Source organism: Parasteatoda tepidariorum, chromosome X1 (genome assembly GCF_043381705.1).
Source record: "Parasteatoda tepidariorum isolate YZ-2023 chromosome X1, CAS_Ptep_4.0, whole genome shotgun sequence".
Taxonomy (NCBI): domain Eukaryota; kingdom Metazoa; phylum Arthropoda; class Arachnida; order Araneae; family Theridiidae; genus Parasteatoda; species Parasteatoda tepidariorum.
Window position 1 is genome coordinate 11,714,777 of NC_092214.1, and position 19,476 is coordinate 11,734,252.

Consider the following 19,476-nt stretch of genomic DNA (forward strand, 5'->3'; position numbering starts at 1 on the left):
CGGAAGTTTCCGGAGATCGAATGTTAAGATGTTTAAAAAAATCATTGATCACAAAGGTTTCCGGAAATCAAATTTTCAAAGGTGGAACTTAAAAACTCAGTTTATTTTATTTGCTTGTAAGGGAGAGCCAGGTACTTTATAAGCTTATAGTCAAGATTAATATTCATTTTTTTTATCAGTAAATAGTTATTATAATCATAAACTCAATGAAGAAAGACTTATTTGTAAATTTCAATTACTTCTCCTAGTCATCATTGGTATGTGTAAATGGTATAGGTATGTGTAAAATTTTGAATATATTTTAAGTAAACTAAGAAGTATTGAGAAAAAGAGAAAAACCTTGTTTAAATTTTTTTTCTAATTTTTCGATTTAAATTTTTTTTTTCTTACTCAAGAAATTTTCCGGAATTTTGACTTGGGCTCACAATTACCCCTGCTTACGATTCCAAATTTTTTCGGCCATTAGGGATTTAATGAATTAAAAATAAATATTTGCTAAAATTTGTTTTTTGCAAGGAATTATCTTTGGGTAAGCAAATTTTATAATTGTGTGCAAAAATGTTTCAAATTGCTTAAAAATATCTTAAGATATAGTGAAATTTGCAAAAAGTGAAATTGACATTAAGGTTTCCAAACTTTGGATCACTCTCCTGACCTATGGGGATCATATTTTCCAGATTGTGGCTACCCCCTATATTTTGGGTATTAGAAACATTAATCTGTTGAGAAAAGGTATGTTTATTCAGAGAAAGTTTGTTTTCGTGTCTGTTTTTTTTTGTAACTTAAAATATCGTCTGCACTAATTAATTAATATACTTGAGATCATCCCCTCAAACTATTATGATGGAATCCTAGAATATGAGGATTCGATCATTAGATCAAAAGTTATTCATGGTGGTCCATTTTTTATTTTGCACGCTGTACAAGCTTATAAAGAATGTTTGTATAGGTTTATATACATATAAACGTGTCTGCCCCTTTGAAAATGGCACTTAAGACAAACAACGCATTGCATCCTAAACTGAAAATTATTATTGCCTTTATCCAACCACTCCCTGTGTAGCAGAGAAGTGGAGACACTTAGTATTCACTCAAGTAAATTTTGAAAAATCTTTGGTATTAATATATTATTAAATTATGTAAATACTGTAACTTCTAGTGATAAACCGATTGCAGATTTGAAATTAGCCACCAGAAAATACCCAACATTTGTTCAAAAATCTCATGCAACAGAGAAATTTGTTTCCTCAGTGTTATTAGTTTTCACAGAAACATTTTCCTGTACATTTCTTATTTTTTCTTCAGTTTTTTTTTATGCAAAATTAAACATTCATCTCAAACAGTAAATGCAATATTTTTTTTCAAAACATGTTTTGCTTCGGCAGTTTTCTGAATAGTGAAATTGAATATTAGCTTATCATAGCTGAGCAATGTAGCATTGAATACAATATGAAGCATTTTGCATAAAATGCATACCGTGATAGAAATTCTAAGACCAAATATTTGGAAACTTAGTTTTAAGGTTGTTTGAATTATATTTTCCTAAGCAAGTAGACATGTGAATTATTGTAAAGTGTAATGAAAAATAGCAGACTCATTTATTTATTTCGTTATTTTTATTAGAGAATAAAAATAACGAAAGATTGATTAGAATTAGATACAGCAACTGTCATACTTATATAATTTTATAAGTACTAACTACAGAATTTGCCCTACTCTTCTGAATCTTCTTTTTTTAAATGAAAAAATAAAATGGAATATTCAAAAAATAAAGTGCAAATCAAGAATGATTAAACAATTATCATTTAACTTAATGAATTTTTCTCTAATAAACCATGTTTGGAATTTAAGTTTATCTCATAATGTGACTTTTTAAGATATAATTTTTGTCAGTAAGAATATTCATATTTAATTTTTATATGAATGTAATAGATATGACTCGAAGGAAAAAAAAGAAAAAATAGAAATAAAAAAAGCCTAACGAATAAAATAAAACTACATTTGGTCACATTTCTTAATGGATAAATGAAATTATCTTCAAAAATGTAAAAAGAGTTAAGATGCTAATTGTTTCATTCGCGTCTCATTTCAAACAGTTCTAAAAACTTTGCTTTTTCAGATTATCGATCAGAATAAATGATTTATATATAATGTTGGGTAAATATTAGGATGCCTAAATTTTTTCATATTGGTGAATGGCTTTAACTAATGTATCATGATTCAGGTCTATCTTTGCTCTTATAGATTTAAAATTTTGGGTTATCTACCCTTTGTAATATTGCTTCTAGATAGAAATGAATCTTTGTCCTATATTGAAAGCCATTCTAGGAGCAATATTAATAATGTTTGTAGCTATAGCTTCCCAACCTTATAAAAGTGTTTGAGCAGGTTAATGGTTCAATGTGCGTAGCAATTCCCAAGAAAATTAAATTATTTCATAAGAGTAACATAAGATTATTTCATAAGTTGTTTAAATCAGACCAAAAAATTATGAAATAGCGAACTGCAAGAATGAGATTAAAAAACTCATATTTGATCCTTTTTCAAACTTTTTTTTCCAGTTCGTATCTGTGCAATTGTTTTAAAAGTATCTAATTAAAATTGATAGACAAAAGGATAACTATTTTTCTAGCTGAAAATTTACCTCCTAGAGCTAATGGTGGTGGAGACAAAACTATTTACCTGCCTTGTGATGTTGTTGTTATGAATGGCACTGCTTCCTCTGATGATTATGGCATTGTCAAATATCAGTGGACTAGAGATGCATCTTCTCTTGCAGCTGGAGTGAGTGAAAATTCATATTTTTATAAGAATATTATTAAAATTGCATTTTATTTATTTAACAAAATTTATTAATATTTTTCTAGAACTTTCCATGCTGAGTTTTGTATTCATTATTGCTTTTCTGAATGTTTCAGCTTAGGGCAAATTCATATGGTCAGGGTATCTGCGCACCTGAAAAGTCATGAATTTCGATATTGAACAAAATTTGTCATGAAATGTCAGGATTTTAACTATTTTTTTAAAAATAATCATGGAAAGTTATGGACTTAGGTCGCCGAAAAATCTAATTTTTAAAATGGAATCCCCCCCCCCCCCCCCCCCCGTTTCATGGTGTTCCAAATATCTGAATTTCTAACAAAATCCCTGCTCACAGTCATATTTTATTAAAATTATTTATTATATTATTATTATATTTTATTAATATTTTTGTTACGGTTTTGCATTTTTTGAGATCATTTTTTCCTCTCTTTTTCTTAAAAGTACATTTTTTCTGGGCATTTATATTATAGCAAAGAATTCTTAAAACTTTTTTTGAATTCTTGATGAATTTTTTTCTTATCTTCACCACATTCTTTGAAAATCCAATGAACTTTGAAAATTAATTTTCAGCAGATTTTCCGAATTAAAAGTTATTGTTAGCATCAGTATTTTTATTCTAGAGTGGCATTATTTTAAAAGTGTTTCTGTTAGACATTTTTATTCAATTCTCGTTTTGTCGTCACTTTTGCTTGAAAATGTGGTAATATGAAGAAAATGAGATTTTTAGTTTTAAGAATTAAGGACAATTTATTTCCTTTTCTTTATAAATCTTTGTTTTTATCGCAGCTGTTATTGAGATGCTGCATTTTTAAAAGTGTTTTTGATTGACAATTTTATGTTTGAGTCATTTTCCCTAAAATTACCTTTTTATTTATTTTTTCTCTTTTCTTTCCCAATTTTTTTTTTGTTGAAAAATTTGGTATTATTAAAAATGATACTTTCAGGTTTAAAGTTTTACTTTGAGAATTAAAAAGTTCTGTTTTTTCTTATTTCTATAAATTATAGTTTTTATTATTGTGGTAGAGTGCGCAAAATAAAAAAGATATCACCTAGAATAACTCTTGTTCTAATGATCGGTTGTTCATGTACTAAGTGTCAATCTCAATGGTCATATTTAAGTATTGACTTTAAATATGTTAATTAATCAGTGCTAACTATTAATTAAGTTATGAAATCAGACACAAAAACGTACTTTCTCTGACGAACATATTTTTTTAACACGCATTGATTCCTGAACCTCTAAGTTGGACAAAATGTTGAAAAAATTGGAACATAAATTGCGAGGCTAGAAAGCTATATAAATTTGACGAAAGTCCCAAAAAACGACCAAGTAATGTCGCCTCCACAAGTGGAGTAAATTAAGATAACCATAAACTATATAATAGATCACCATAAACATAATATAGTTATCCTAATTTGCCCTAGTTAGCAGAGATTTTTTTTTTGGAGTGATAAATAACAGAAATATTCCATTTGTCTTCAATAGCCCCCTCTCTCCGACATATTTATTTCAAATTTTAAGAAATGCACATTTTTTAGTGTATTGAAATTTTTTTAATATTCCTTTCTGTACTTATTTATCTGTTTGAAAATATAGCATATTTGGTTAGCAAAGAAGGTTGTTTATATAATATGAATTTATGTAATGTAATATGATGAAAAGGGGCTATTTTTAAATACTTTCTAGCTAAAAAGATATTTAATTACATATTAAAAGTATCTGATTTGATATTCTGGAAATGAGAGAATTCCACTTTGTGTTTTTCCAGGACCTTTAAATAGAACTACATAATACAAATGTTGAAAATATTATCTCTTTATTTTGTTTATTTGATCTCTGTTATAATCTTTTATAATTGGAGTAGTTTATAGAATAAAATTGAAATCTCTATTTATATTTATATAAAATTCATGTTCTCATTAATTAAAATTTTCTATTGGTCACTTAATTATTTTAGTCAGTAATTGAGGATTCTGATGAAACAGCTGTTTTGAAGCTTAGTGGCTTGATAGCTGGTCGATACCTTTTTCGTCTCACTGTGTCTGATCTTCAGGGTGCATCATCATCTGATACAGCTTCTCTTATAGTAAAACCTTCTAAAACTCTCCTGGATCATGTTGAACTAATGGTAAATGCTGATATCAAAAGTTTCACACAAGAGCAAGAGGTAATTTAATGCTCAATGATTTAAATTCCCATAGTGGTTTTATTGCTTGAAATTGTCAAATAATCGAAATATAAATGTAATTTTACCATCTATTGAGAAGTTTATAAATTGTTTTTAAGCACTTTAATGATATCTTGAAAAAATAATTTTGAATGTTCATAAATTTTTTGACTTACAATAGCAGAAATGCAAAACAATGCTAATTTTATCTTGAGTTTGTAGTTTTCAGCTTGATAGAAACTTTAAAAAGTTTGTTAATAATCAAAACATTTAGAGTGACTTTAATGCGATGCTTTAAACTCTTTAAAAGAATTTGAAAAAAAAAAAGAACTGAATTCCGTGGCACGACAGCACATTGAAAGCCAAGGCCTGCTGTGCTCATCTCAGTTTTCTTGGGCTCTGGGGGGGAGGGCTCTTGCCCAAGAGCCCAAGAAAACTGAGCCCAGTTTTGGTATGGTGGTCCAGTTGGCTCTGTAAAATTTGTCTAATAAATTTAAACTTTATCTTATCTGGTAATAGGATACTATTCTCTAAACTATCTAACACTTTCAAAAGAATTTATTAAAATAATTTATTACTTAAATATTGTCTTTGAATATCATGTTTTTTTTCTTGAAAGAAGAAATTAAATATTTAAAACCGATTAAAAATTTTAATGTCCATGAAATTGTTTATTCATCAAATGAACTTTTTTAAGAGCCTGTAGGTTTATATTCATATTTTTATTTCAAGATACAATAATATTTAGCTCAAAATCATAATTTGTTTCAAATCTAATTTAAATCTAATTAATCAATCTCTATTACAGGATACTTTATTGCGGCAACTTGAAATATTATTGCATGAAGCAGATCCTATTAAAGTTAATTTAATAAAGTTAGATTCAGACCGCCATTCTAGAAGGTAAGTGAAGAATGTTTAAATATCTAAAATTATAAGTAACACTTAAATGCATTTTTGATCATTCAAAAGTTTTTTTTGTACTGACTGATCAAGCTAATTGAACTGGCTGGAAGATTTTGCTAATATAAAGCGGAGTGCCTTGCTGAAAGTAGATTTGCTGTATTATCCAAAAACAATCTTTAGCTTGAATAAGGCTTGTGAAAATGAGTCACAAGTCCCCTAAAATTAAAACAATTATTTTTCAAAACATAATAAACTTGTTGAAAAGAACATTCCAATAACAAAAATAGTTATCCAGTGGATCAGTATCCAAACAAACAAAAAAAAAGGTTAACGCGAACAACCTACTTGTAGGGTGTTTACATTTCAACTACAATATCTCACTAACTTATCACTTCAATTGAAGATTTGTAGGCTTGGCATTATCTATAATAATGGTAGAAAAGATGTCACAGAAAGAAAAAAAAAGTACCTCAGAGGGGGGAAAATGGTTTCTTATTTCAAGATCCCCTCTCTCCCCAACAGGAAGAGTTAGCAGAGATAACCTCCAGCTGATGCATATACAATGGATGTTATACAAACATAATTAAAATGCATTCAATACAATAATTACAGGATTTTTGTACTAAAATTAAGTAATAAACATTTTATTCACTGATATGAAGTTCTTTATGATACATGCATAGATGCACTATGATTTACTGTTAGTGTATCATTATTATTTCCTTTAAAACAAACTTAGATAGATATAAAACATATATATAGCTATGCACAATTAGTTAATCATTTGTGAACCTACAAAATACAGACATTCATAGAAATATACAATTACTCAACTACAACATATATATGTTTTTGATGTAAAAAGGAATGCCTTAAATCAATATATTGTTCATTAATTTCTGCTGTATAGCACTCAATTGGTCAATTTCACTGAATATATTAATATGAAGCTGAAACTTTTATAATATTTTGCTCATATTCAAGTTCTTGTAACAGATACTTACCATAAAGTAAGGTGTAGTGACTTCCACAGTCGAGTCTATGCTTTTGCACATGTTTTGTTTTACTGTCATTCATCAAAAAATCTGTAAATAATTCATGTATCACAAAATTATCAATATAATTTCAGTTTATTTGGAAATTATTTTGCTCATCCTTACTATGTCTCTCAGTGTTTCTTTTTACAACTAACTTTACAATGCTTACTTTTTAATTTTATATTAGCAGGATATATTCAAGATATAATATTCAAATTTTGAATTTTGTTAGTAAAAGAATAAGACTGTTTCTATGATGTAAAAAAGAGGACAATAAACTCTGAAAAATCTTAATATATACAGTACAGAACCTCCTATCCAGAAAACCGGAAAACCAAATAACAGGGTTCCCACAGTACCACAGTACTTGAAAGTCCTTGAATTTGGTTGAAAAAAATCAGGGCCCTGAAAAGTCATTGAATTCTGCCATGGGGTACTTGAAAAGTACTTGATTTTTTTTTTTTAATTAAAATACTACTAATTTTTCTTACGGAAAAGTAGTAACAAAATAATGAATAAGTTCAAAGGAAAATTATAGAGATTCTGATTGATGCAATTTTTACTGTTTGAAGTGAAAGGGGGTTAAAGAAGATGCAAAACTTTTCTCTCCTAGATTTTTTAGACCAGATTATTGTTCCTCTCTCTGATGTTTTGAAAGCTGAAATTTCTAGCAAATTTTAGGTTTTGTAGTCATAGTTTTCGAATGATATGTAGTGTTTAATTGATTTAGAAATATGTTCAGTGTGTTAACTTCATTATTACGACAGGTTAATATTGTTATCCTATTTGTTCTTTTAATTTACGTGCGAAGGATAACTAATTTTTTATCATTTATAATCACATTTTTAAATTTAGTTTTTACTGCTAATAAAAAAAATTTTTAGCTCTACAGGTTTCATTGATTATGTATAAACATCGTGATTCACATTAAACTAACTCTTGATTTACGGATCGGAATTCATATAAAATGTTCTATGAATTGCGGTTTAACTGTAAGTGATTAATGAGTCACATATCGAATATTACTTTGAAGTGATTTGCAAATTACTTATCAGAATTCATATTAAGGTATTCTATAAATCACACATCATGATTCACATTGAGTGATTTATCTATCACATGCATGATTTCAATTAAAGTTATTCCTGAAATATATAACATGATATGTATTTAAGTTATTTCAGAATCATGCATTGCGATTCACAAAAGAGATTTAAGAAGAGATTTAAGAATTACCACCCACAATTCTCATCAAAATGATTTAAGAATCACACATAGCTGTTCTATTTTAAGCACCTTCGAATCACAAATTGCAATTTGCATCATAATGATTACTATTCACATGAAAACTATTAGCTAATCACGCAACAGAATTCACATTAAAGTGATTTATGTATCTCACATTGTGATTTATGTCTTGTTAGTTCGTGCATTTTGTATAATTTGCTATTTATATTCCGAGTTAAGAAACATGCGCCCCAATTCAATTTATAAATCACACATTGTGATGATACGTGATTTACGCTATCTTCGTGACTTACGTCACTTTTCTTATAATTTTGATTTGCATATAGTATATCTGAAACTATACTAAACTCAGTGGCGCGACAGCCCATAGAGGGCCAAGGCCTACTGTGCCCATCTCAGTTTTCTTGACCTTGGACTCTGGGGTGCAGGAACAGACATTCCGGTTAGGTGGTCAGCCGAACGTGAAACCTCCAGCGTTTTGTTCCCAAGCATGTTTGGTACTCATTTATCGATCCACTGAAGGGATGAAAGGCAGAGTCAACCTTGTCCAGCCTGAGGATCAAACCCAGGACCTGCTGCATGGGAGTGTGAAGCGCTATCACTCAGCCACCAGGCATCATATAGTATATCTAGACTCGTATAAATGCGATTTAAAAATTACACATATTCACAAAATTTTAAAAATCACGCTTCACATTTTATGGATATATTTTAAAGAAAATAAAGCTCAGTAAATCTTAGTTAGCAATCTGTAAAATATTGTTCTACAATAGATTTTATTATGTTCAGAATACATTAGTGATATTCTGAAATAACAAAATAGAAAATTTGATATTAAAATTTAAACAGATATGTTAAATGGATATATTTTGATAATTTATCTAATTATATGCATTTCCTGTAACCTAAAATTTGATCTAACATATTAAAAAAAAAGTATTTATATTTCAAAAACTGTGCAATTACACAAACTTTATTAATTATTTACTATGCTTGTTTAATGTAATATGCATTATACATTCATTCAGTTTCATTAATTCTAATTCACTTCATTAAATTTTTCATGAAAAGTTTAACTGATGCTAGTTTTAAATGCTGGCTAGTATCCTATGTCAATTGGAGTTTTTTCATTTTTTTTTTCAATTCGAATATTTCAAAGTGATTTGAAACAACAATGTAACCATCAACCATTTGTATAATTAGCTGATAAATTTAATAAATATTTTTTTTGTTGTCAAATAAGTATTGTGATTTAAAAATATACAATTTCTGCTTCTACGTACGAGATTGTAAAATCTGGTTGACATGTACTTTAGCATATAACAATAATACTGAATAGATCCTTGAAAAATTTGATTTTAGGTCCTTGAAAAGTCCTTGAATTTTTTTAAAAAACTGAGGGGGAATCCTGAAATAACCTGAACGAAATTTGATATATTTTCCGGCCATTTTAAAAATAAAAAAAATTTCTCCTTGTAAGATTTTAGGATTTTTCTTTCTTATTTAAAAGATATTTACTTTACCATCATTTTAAAAATAATCATTAGTTCCCTACACTGTCAGGAGGTGTAAGAGTCTTGTACTAAATATCATCAATCATTCCCTTCGTCACCCCCTACTTTATAGTTGTTTTCTTTTCAATCAAAGCTCAGTGAGAAAGGGTGACTCATTGAACATCTGTTTTCTTATCATCTGTCCCTTAAGCAAGGGGATTTATAACTACCAGCTTCTCACATGAGAAGCTGGTAGTTATGACAGGAGCATCTTATCTTAGGGCAGGAGAGTTAAAACAAATAATTTTATTTGTCTTCTTTGATTCTTAGAAATCTCTTTAAGTACTTTTTCTTTTTAAAACTGTTTCTAAATTATTTTTTTTGGTCGGGTTTGATAAACAATAAAAAAAACTGCATTTTGTAGCGATTCAGAAAACCGGAAAAATCAGTTATCCGGAATAGTGACGATCCCGATCCTTCCGGATAATCAGCTCTCTACTGTATATATATATATAAAATTATGAGATATATATTTATAATATGCATTATTGAATTTAAAGGGTGATTTTAATTTTCACGGTGGAGAGAATTTCAAATTTAAACAGTGGCCTTATAACTGGTGTAGATGTTGTAGCTCGTCTTAAAAAGAAGCTTCGCACTGACAGTTCTTTATTGGATGTTCAAGTATTATCTATTGATACAGTGGGTATGTTAAATTTTAAATACATTTTTGTGACTTTAATGAAAATTAATTTGTTTAAGACATGTAATGTAAAAACTGCATTATAGTAATATTTGTATGCATATTGCTAAAAAAAATTAATTCTATTAGTTTGCCAAAACAAATGTTCTGGGCATGGTAGCTGTGATCAATATACAAAACATTGTGTTTGTGAAGCTTTCTGGATGCAAGATATATTTCGTTACAACTTTGGTGATAAAGAAAGTAATTGTGGTGAGTAATATTTTTATACTTCCGGTTCTCTTTTTCTTTTCTTTTTTTTTAATGCCTTGTTATGTATCAGTTTTGTTTTATTTCATTTTTACTAATAGCATAAAGCCATTCACAAATTGGTTTTAAAAAAATGTGTGCCTATTAAGAAATAATTTTTTTAAATTTTAGAAGAATATTCCTAATTATCTTCTTTAAATATAATTATTAAGCTAAGCAAAAAACCATTATGGGATTGAATAATTATATTAGTATAGCGTATGTTTGTTCTTACCCAGTAAAATCAATTCTTCTGAAACTAATCTGAGAAATTTGTCATTGCTATCAGTCAAAACAAGCAGTCCACAACTGTCTGCCATTACCCAATATAGCACGGATGTGTCCGGGCAGCCTGTACAATCCCCTACAACAGGGGTCAACTGTCAGCCACTAACCCCCTCTTTAGCATGCATCACCCAACGGTGGTTAGCAGGTGAATCAAATAATGGAAGCTGCATATAATTCTGCCCAATTTGAACCACTAACTAGTTGCCGCCATTCTAAGCTTTTACTTTCCTCATATATATCTATATATATAGTAATATTTTGCAAATACATAATTAATATATTTGGAGAATAAAATCCAAATTTGAGACTTCTGCCTTAATAAAACTGTGTTATTTAGCATTTAGACTAACTGCCTTAACAGTTACAAAATATCAAAATGAAAACTTCAGTTTTTCTTTATCTGATAAAGAATGCGCGGTACAAGTTTTAGATTTCTGTTTTGGTAAAAACATAGTATTTAATATTACTGTGAATTAAGCTAATTACCCAGATATTACAAATATTGAAATGTAGCTTCAATTTTTTTATTTTTTGCTATCAAGAACACATGATCCAAATTTGAGACTTTTCTAGGTAAAAATGTGTCAAATAGCGTTTACAAAATGTAAAAGTGAAAATTTATTTTTTTCTATTTATCTCATGAAGGTCAGAAATTTTAGCTTTCATGGAAGGTGGGATAATAATGATGAGTCAGTGAGGGAGAGATTTATCCAGTTTTGTCCACGTGTAAATAATTTAAATCTGGATTAAAAAGCTATATTTGCCCAATTTATCTTGCAGTGAGACTTTTAAACCATTTGAAAAGTAAAGCAAAATTCTTGAACTTCAGTTTTTTTTCTCTACTTTACTTTATAAAATCTTATACATAAAGCGGAGCAATTGACATCAAAGTAAGTATAACTATTCACATTAATATTAGAAATCAAGTAATAAAATTAATACTGTAATTTAAAAATCAAATACCTAATAAATAAAATAATCATTAGTTTGTACTGAACAAATAAAGCAAGGGATATTTTTGAGCTTAAAAATTAGTTTTGATCCTTTTTGAAAGTGTTTTAATAGTTTTGGGTAATTAAAAAGTTTTGCCTTTGGCAACAATGAAATTTTTGTTAATCAGTGTTTTGATAAGTATCATAGTTTTTATAAACATAACCGACAAAATCCAACCGGATAAAAAAAATTATTCTTGTTTGTGAGTGGGCTGGAATTAAAAAAATCAGCCCCTCTAAAGTAGGGTAGGGACTGTCGATGTGCAGCCGGCATAAGCCTTTAAAACCGGGGGGGGGGAATTATTTTGAATAAAAAAATTTCGCAAATTTTGAACTGCGCATTTCAGTCATCACTTTTTCATGAGCTTGATTTGCACAAATTCTAATAGTAAATCTATATTGTTTTTTTTATTCTTTTTTTCAGTTGTTATTGCTATAGAATTCCTCATGCTTTTAAAAAGCCTAATATTTCTAATATGATATTAGGATACGCGAATTTTAAATTTGAGTAATCACTTTTTGGCTAGCTTTTCGCTTACCAAATTCATCATAAATCCAAGTGTCATTTCAATCGTTATTGTCGGCAAACTGCCAATTTCCATGTGACTTTAATGCAATATTCCAACTTGTGAGTTATGAATTGCACATTTTATTAAGCACTTTTTGATGTGCTGCATTTGTATCGATTTCATCATAAATTCTTAATTATTTATCGGCAGTCACTTAGTTTTGAAAATCTTAATATTTTCAATACGATATTATTAATCCCAAAGTTGAAACATGCTTTTAAATAATAATTTTTAATGCACTTTTTTTGTGTCGATTTTATGGTAAATTATAGATTATTTTTTAAGGCAATTTCAAATCCTGCACCCTATTTTCAAATCATACAATTAAATAACCACTTTTTGATGCACTTTATTTGTGCCAATTTCATGGTAAATCAAAGTTACTTTTTAATCTTTTTTTTCAGCGGTTTTTGTTATGCATTCTCATGTGGTCTTAAAAATTGCGTTAGTTTTTTTTGTGTCATGTAAATTTTAACTCGAGCATTTAAAAATCAGTTTATTGATTTAAGATTTGAGTGCTTTATTCATGCTGATTTCTTCGTAAATGTAATTTTTTAAATCGTTTTTTGGTAATTATTTCCATGATTTTGACAATCCCATTATTTTCACTACGATATTAATACATCATGCAAGTTTCAAATCGTGCATTTAAATAACTACATTTTAATATAATTTCTTTGTGCAAATTTCATCGTAAATCCATCCTTTTTAGTCAGTTAAGGCAATGCATTTGCATGAGGTATTTAAAATCAAACTATTGCAACATAAGACATTTGAAAAGTTGATGAAAACGGGAATTTTTAAACTGCTGGCTGTTTGTGTTTTGCTTTAAATTTTGCTTGAATGATTTTTTTCATTTACATACTTTCATTTTGTGAGCATTGCAGTTTTTTTATCCTTAGAATTTATTTTAAACTTAACTGTAGTATGGAGTGATGTGATAAAAAAATATTTCTTTTCATTAATGTTTACATTTTTTTTAATAAATCTATTTTTGATAAAATAGAATTTTTTTAAGTCATTTTTTAATTTTTGAACGAATTATAATATTTAAAAGTATTTAATTATCTACAAATATATAACTAAGTTTACTGATAAAAAATTAGTACCCAGAACATTACTGTTTGCATACAAAAGGCTGTGTGACAAATGTGTACCTGCTGTGTGCACCTCTTTTTTAAAAGTTTTGCCTTCCTTACTTTTTGATTACTATGGATTAGTGATATGATAATTTGTTGCAGCATTTTTAGATAACTATTTTGATTTTTACAGATTGGAGCATTTTATATGTAATTATAGTGTCTTTTACAATTATTGTAACATTAGCTGGAATACTTTGGAGTGTTGTTTGTTGCTTCTCTAGGTATGGAATTTTATGCTTTTTGGCTTATTTTCTGTGTCAGAATCATAATTATTACTATTTTATGGATTAACATTCAATTATATATTTTTTTAAAAATTTATTTAACCATTTTTCCAGTGGGTAATTATTATCGAACCAGGGAATTAATTTTTTAGTGCTGTATGTAAACTAAAAAATAATATACACATAAATTATAATAGGTTAAATAGATCATAATACTTTGTATAAAAGTAAAATAAGAAAACAGTTATTTTTTTAAAAGAATAAATATAAAGGGAACCTTTCAATTCTTTCTGTACTGTATTAAGTTTTATGTGTTTAAATTTACGCTAATACTAAATGCTAAATAATTGCACTAGTCATTTTTAGATTTTAGTTTCTGTTTTTTTCAGTGACTTGGATAAATTAAAAAAATTAACTCTTTCCAAAAGAAATCTCAACCTTGTTTAACAATCTGATCTACTTGTATAATATTTTCGAAAAATTTAATCCAAATTATTGGAAGAAAAAATAAAAAATTTAATACCATTAGAGTTTCATAATTTGCGTGACTAAAGTATATAACTTGACAACATAAGAAAAATCTTACTAAAATGAAGGAATGAAATTAGGAATTAAAATTAAATAGTTATCAGTAACTAAATAAATCAGACCCCTTCGAAATCATGCTATTTATAAATCTAAATTAATCCAAACTATTAATATGTACAAACCTTAACACAGGTTGTTTAAGAGTTATGAGCAAATCTATTGTGGAGACCACAGATCATGTTTCATAAGGTGTGAAAGTTTTTTCTTTAGAATTTTCCTTAAAACAAATGGTTAAGAAAGCAACCTTTTTCTGAAAAACTAAATTAAAAGGGAAGTGTTTTTAGGAGTATTTTTGCAAAAGAGACAAGAATGGCGCATTTCTAAGAATCAAAGAGCAGGCAGGGCAGGCCACCCTTTTAAAAATGCTTAGGGAAAACATTGCCATAAGTTCATTGTGTATTCCTATATGGTGCATTAAAAACTATTTAATGTATATTCTTGTTTCTATATTCATTCATTTCACCTGAAGCAGGTTGTACCTTAAATTTTAGACAACAGTATGCACTATTCTGCCGTGCAATTGATAAATCAACATAAGTAACAAAAAATTCAAAATTGAGATTATAGATTTGGCATCTTTATATGGTAAGCTACATATTGCAAAAAAAATTTTTTTTCAAAACTAAATTTTGTTTTATCAGTTTTTTGAAATTCTATTTTAGCGTTCATAGCTTTAGCAATAGAAGGAGAAAAGTTGTCAAGCCACTTTTCTTGGAATCAATCGTGAAGCACTTACGTTTTTTCAGTTTCATGGCAGTGTTAGCTGTAACTATTTTGAAATTGATGATATTGTGAACTAAGAAAAGTTTAAAGTTACGGCCAATTTTGATCAAATTTTCTTTTTTACTTCTTATTTCTTAGAAAAATAATTTTATACTGACAACATTGGTTGCGATAAATTTAGAAAAATATGTATCAGTAAAAAAGTTAAAAGCTTTCGATAAGTCAGAAAATTTCATTGTTATAAGCTTTTAAGTATAATTTACAATAATTTGTTTATAATTTGCTACAAATGCAATGGTAACATTTTTTTACGTTCTTATCTGAAGAATATTTAAATTTTTTTAAAAAATTACAAAAATATGTTTATTGATTTATTTATTCTTAAAGTTTTTAAACTTTAGCAGATATTATCACTAATGTGGCAGATAACTTTTGAAAATAAATATGTTTTAATTAAATTGAAGTTGTTATATGAGCTTTCTGTTTAATAATAGATCAGATAAGATTTGTAGTATTGTCATAATGTGTTATATGAAGTATCCAAACAATTATCTGTTGAGAAGAAACTTCTAAGTGAAAAATGATTTTTTTTATTGATTATAATAATAACATGATTTCAGTTTTAGTAATATTACATTTTACAAAAAAAAAGTATGCAAGCAAATTAATACAGATAATTGTTGCATTTCGCGTAAATCATTGTGTTAGTTTCTTTTTACTGGTTATTCCTTAAAAATGTTTGCTCTCGTATAAATCGGTTTCTGTGTTTATTTTGTTCTTTGTATCTCACATTTTAATTTTAAATAAATTTTTTCTTAAGGATGAGATTTCGAAGACCCAAGAAGCGTCATCGTTATACTTTGCTAGATGATTTTAATGACAGGGAAAGAGAGAGAGAAAAATTTTTTCCTCAAAGTAAGTATTATTGAAATTGCTGTCTTATCTGTATTCCTAGTTTAATTTATAAAATCTTTGAATAATTTTTAGGCCAAAAAAACAGTCTAATGATATCGGATTCTGAATCTGATGCTATATTTGAGTCACAAAGTTTGCCTCTAAGTGTGAAATCAAATGGTATTTTGAACGGTGTAAATAGAGATTCTCACAATATAACTGCCTAAATAAGGTACAGTATCTTCATATTTAAATAACTTTTTAAACTAACTTCAAATATTGATTACTTTTATAAATAATTGCTGCAATCTTTGTTAAATTCATACATAAATATTTTTGTGTACATAAAAAAACATTTTAAATTCATATTGTTCTTTTACACATAATTTACTACTCTTTAACGTTTAATAGGATTATCGAGCTACAACATATAGAATTGACTGTTTCCTATTTCTCTAGGTCAAAAATTTTCTGTTATAGATTTTACCTTCTTATTTTACCTTTTACTACATTTACTATTGTTTCATAGGTCTAATCTGACTGCATGATAGTCTGAGATTACTTATTTATTAGACTATAATTTAAACTTTTAGTCGTCATCTAACTTTTGTTTTCTCATTCCATACTTCTATTACCTATTTAAATTCACAATTACTGAATGATCCCGTCACCATATAACTCTGAGCTGAGCTTTTTTTTAAAGTAAATGTAAAACTTTATTTGAAAATACATAGCAAAACATAGTTTCAGTACACATAATTTTTAAGGTTCATGTATTTTTATCCCCTCCCCCATGATTGGAAGTAGTATTTAAAATCAATAATTCATCTTTATGGAATTTAAAATATGTCTACTATAATAAAACATGATACAATTTATTGCCAAAACTGAGTTTTACATTATGGTGTTATGCATTAAAAGGTCAAGATTTTTTGGATATTATGCTTCTGTATTATAAAATCAAATTGTGATGATTAGAAAAACATTATTCAACTCTACAAAGTTAAAATTTGTAAATGTCATAAGATTTATAAATTATTAAGATAAGTAAAAATATCTGTGATCTTTAAGAGGGTGATATGAAAAATGTTTTTATAAGCAAGAAGAAAGAAAATAACAAGGTTCAAGGTCTATCCAGGTCATTTCATTAAAAGTTTAATGTGACTATGATTAAAGTGGTTTTTCTAAAGTAAACAACAACACCACAACATTCTTTTTCTGCATTATTATTAGAATACTCATGTCTAGTTATCAACATGACTGTTTCCATGAGGCATTTCTTCTTTTCTAAGTAATGTTTCATCAGTTAGTGAAAAATGCAGTTTTTGGCACACATTTCTATCCTGATCTTGATTAGGCAACAGCATCCCTATAATTTTTTTACATAATATGAAAGTTCTCTGTCATGTCACGTTTTGTGACCTAACACTTAAGTGAGGTTAATGATACTCACTTTTTAGGGCATGTTTATACCTTAATGTATGCTTTTTTAATTTGGTCTTTAAAACTTTGAGTCACACATTAAAAAAAATTTTATGTTTACACATTTTTGCAATTAACAGTGGTATTTTTAAATTAAATTACTTGATTTTTTAAAATTTTTTATAAATTTTTAAGTTATATTCCCTTAGACTTCCGGCTGACTTTCTTTTAGTATGCATATTTATATTTTTTAAAATTGAAATTCAATTTTTGTTTTCAAATATAGAAATTCTAAGAAAAACGTTTGTAGATGGACAAATTAAAAGATGGACAAAAAGTAATACTTAAAATTATAGCTTCTAACTACTCATTTTTCTATGTGTCTATATATATTAAGATACTATAATCTTAATTTTTTTTTTAAAAAATTCATATAAATGACAAAAAAATAGTTTTTTTTTTTTTTTAGGTTTCATTTAGCATCTTATGATAAATTCTTTAATGAACAAGTTTCCATTATCAGGGTCATGGGATTTGGCCATTCGGGCCGTAGTTTTACTAGCAGTTGCATGATGAAAAATCCACACAAAATTGGTGTGCCCTGTCTTTTATACAGGGATCATGAAAAAGGGTTGCTGGAAAATCTTCAGTGTAATTGAACGTTATCCAAAGGGGAAAATGTAACCATCTTGATTCGTTTTAACAGATAACGCCATTCAACTGTCCAGAGTTTCTGGGATTTTCATAAAGAGCATATTTCCAAGAATCATTACTCTTTAAGTTCAGAAAATAATCTTTTAATTGGAATCTTGACTTTTTATGGCTCTTTGAGAAAAAACGATGTCTATGTCTTAAAATTAATAAGAGAATCTATATTTAGCTTTAAGCTATGAATTATTTTAGAAAGACTCATATGAGACATTCTATACTGTATAAAATGTTGTTTCTCCAAAATATTATTCATAATATTAGAGAATCATTCCAAAATATTAGAGAATCATTTATATTGTAAAAGTTTTTAAATCATGTAATTTCTCCTTAATATCAATGAAATTAAAAGTTCTTAGAGGTTTGAGGGACTGACAATAAATTACAAGCAAATTGTTTTGGACACCCTATGCCAAAAACTAGAGCAATACATTTGTTACTTTTGAAAATTATTTTGGTTATTATATGAAATAATTACACCAAGTTTCGTAAGCCTAGATTAAATATTTATAGGCATATGAACATTTTTATAAAATAAAAAAAACATTTTTTTTTTTTTGTCTTACTATACTTTATTTTTTCTATAACCTTAAAAATGCCTTAATATTTTACAGGATGTCCGGTAATGCCTGCACTAAATACAAATTTTTCGAATCCCTTTAAAAAAAGTCCAATCTTTATCAAAAGTATAAATATTAAGTGGTATAAACAAATGCTTAAATGATGGCAAAACAAAAACATTAATGAAATTTTTCAAACCCATAGTAAAGACGGATTAAAAAACATTAAAACCAATTCGATTGCCTGAAATATCGCGGAATGTTTTTTTTTTTCGCGGAATGTTTACCCCCTCGCGACAGAACTGCTTTACTCTCTACTAATTTATTGGGTATATTCATTATACATAGTCATATATAGTGATTCATTAGGTTCAATATTTATTTTAAGTATCAACATATTCAGATATATATAACAAATGTTCATAATTTTTTAATGGTTTCAATTTTTTTTCATATGGTGCTCAAAAACATTATTTTCCGTTTGTAATTTATTGTACGTCCGTCAAGCCTTTAAACTTAGTTAAACTCCAACCTTAGTTTTTGAGAAAATACTTTTTACAATTATCTATATTATTTTATACAAAATGTCTGGAACAAGAGAGCCCTGCAAGAAATCTTGGATTGACCCTTTTGATGAGCAAAACATTGATTTTGTAGTTCAACTAATGGACTATACAACTCAAATAATACTTTAATAAAA

At 27.6% G+C, this 19,476-nt stretch overlaps 1 protein-coding gene across 5 annotated transcripts in view; it reads left to right on the forward strand.

Annotated features, from left to right (window-relative positions):
* LOC107451509 (dyslexia-associated protein KIAA0319-like protein) overlaps positions 1-19,476 on the forward strand; it is a 118,797-nt gene that overhangs the window by 98,095 nt on the left and 1,226 nt on the right. For 4 of the 5 annotated variants that reach the window (XM_016067634.3, XM_016067638.4, XM_016067635.3 and 1 more), the window contains 8 exons: positions 2,633-2,784; positions 4,782-4,991; positions 5,800-5,894; positions 10,236-10,381; positions 10,508-10,630; positions 13,788-13,878; positions 16,013-16,107; positions 16,180-16,318. In XM_016067634.3, coding sequence (XP_015923120.2) covers positions 2,633-2,784; positions 4,782-4,991; positions 5,800-5,894; positions 10,236-10,381; positions 10,508-10,630; positions 13,788-13,878; positions 16,013-16,107; positions 16,180-16,313 — 1,046 coding nt within the window. In that variant the 3' untranslated portion in view covers positions 16,314-16,318. The remainder of the gene's footprint in view (positions 1-2,632; positions 2,785-4,781; positions 4,992-5,799; positions 5,895-10,235; positions 10,382-10,507; positions 10,631-13,787; positions 13,879-16,012; positions 16,108-16,179; positions 16,319-19,476) is intronic. The other variant, XM_016067636.3, reaches the window with a different exon arrangement.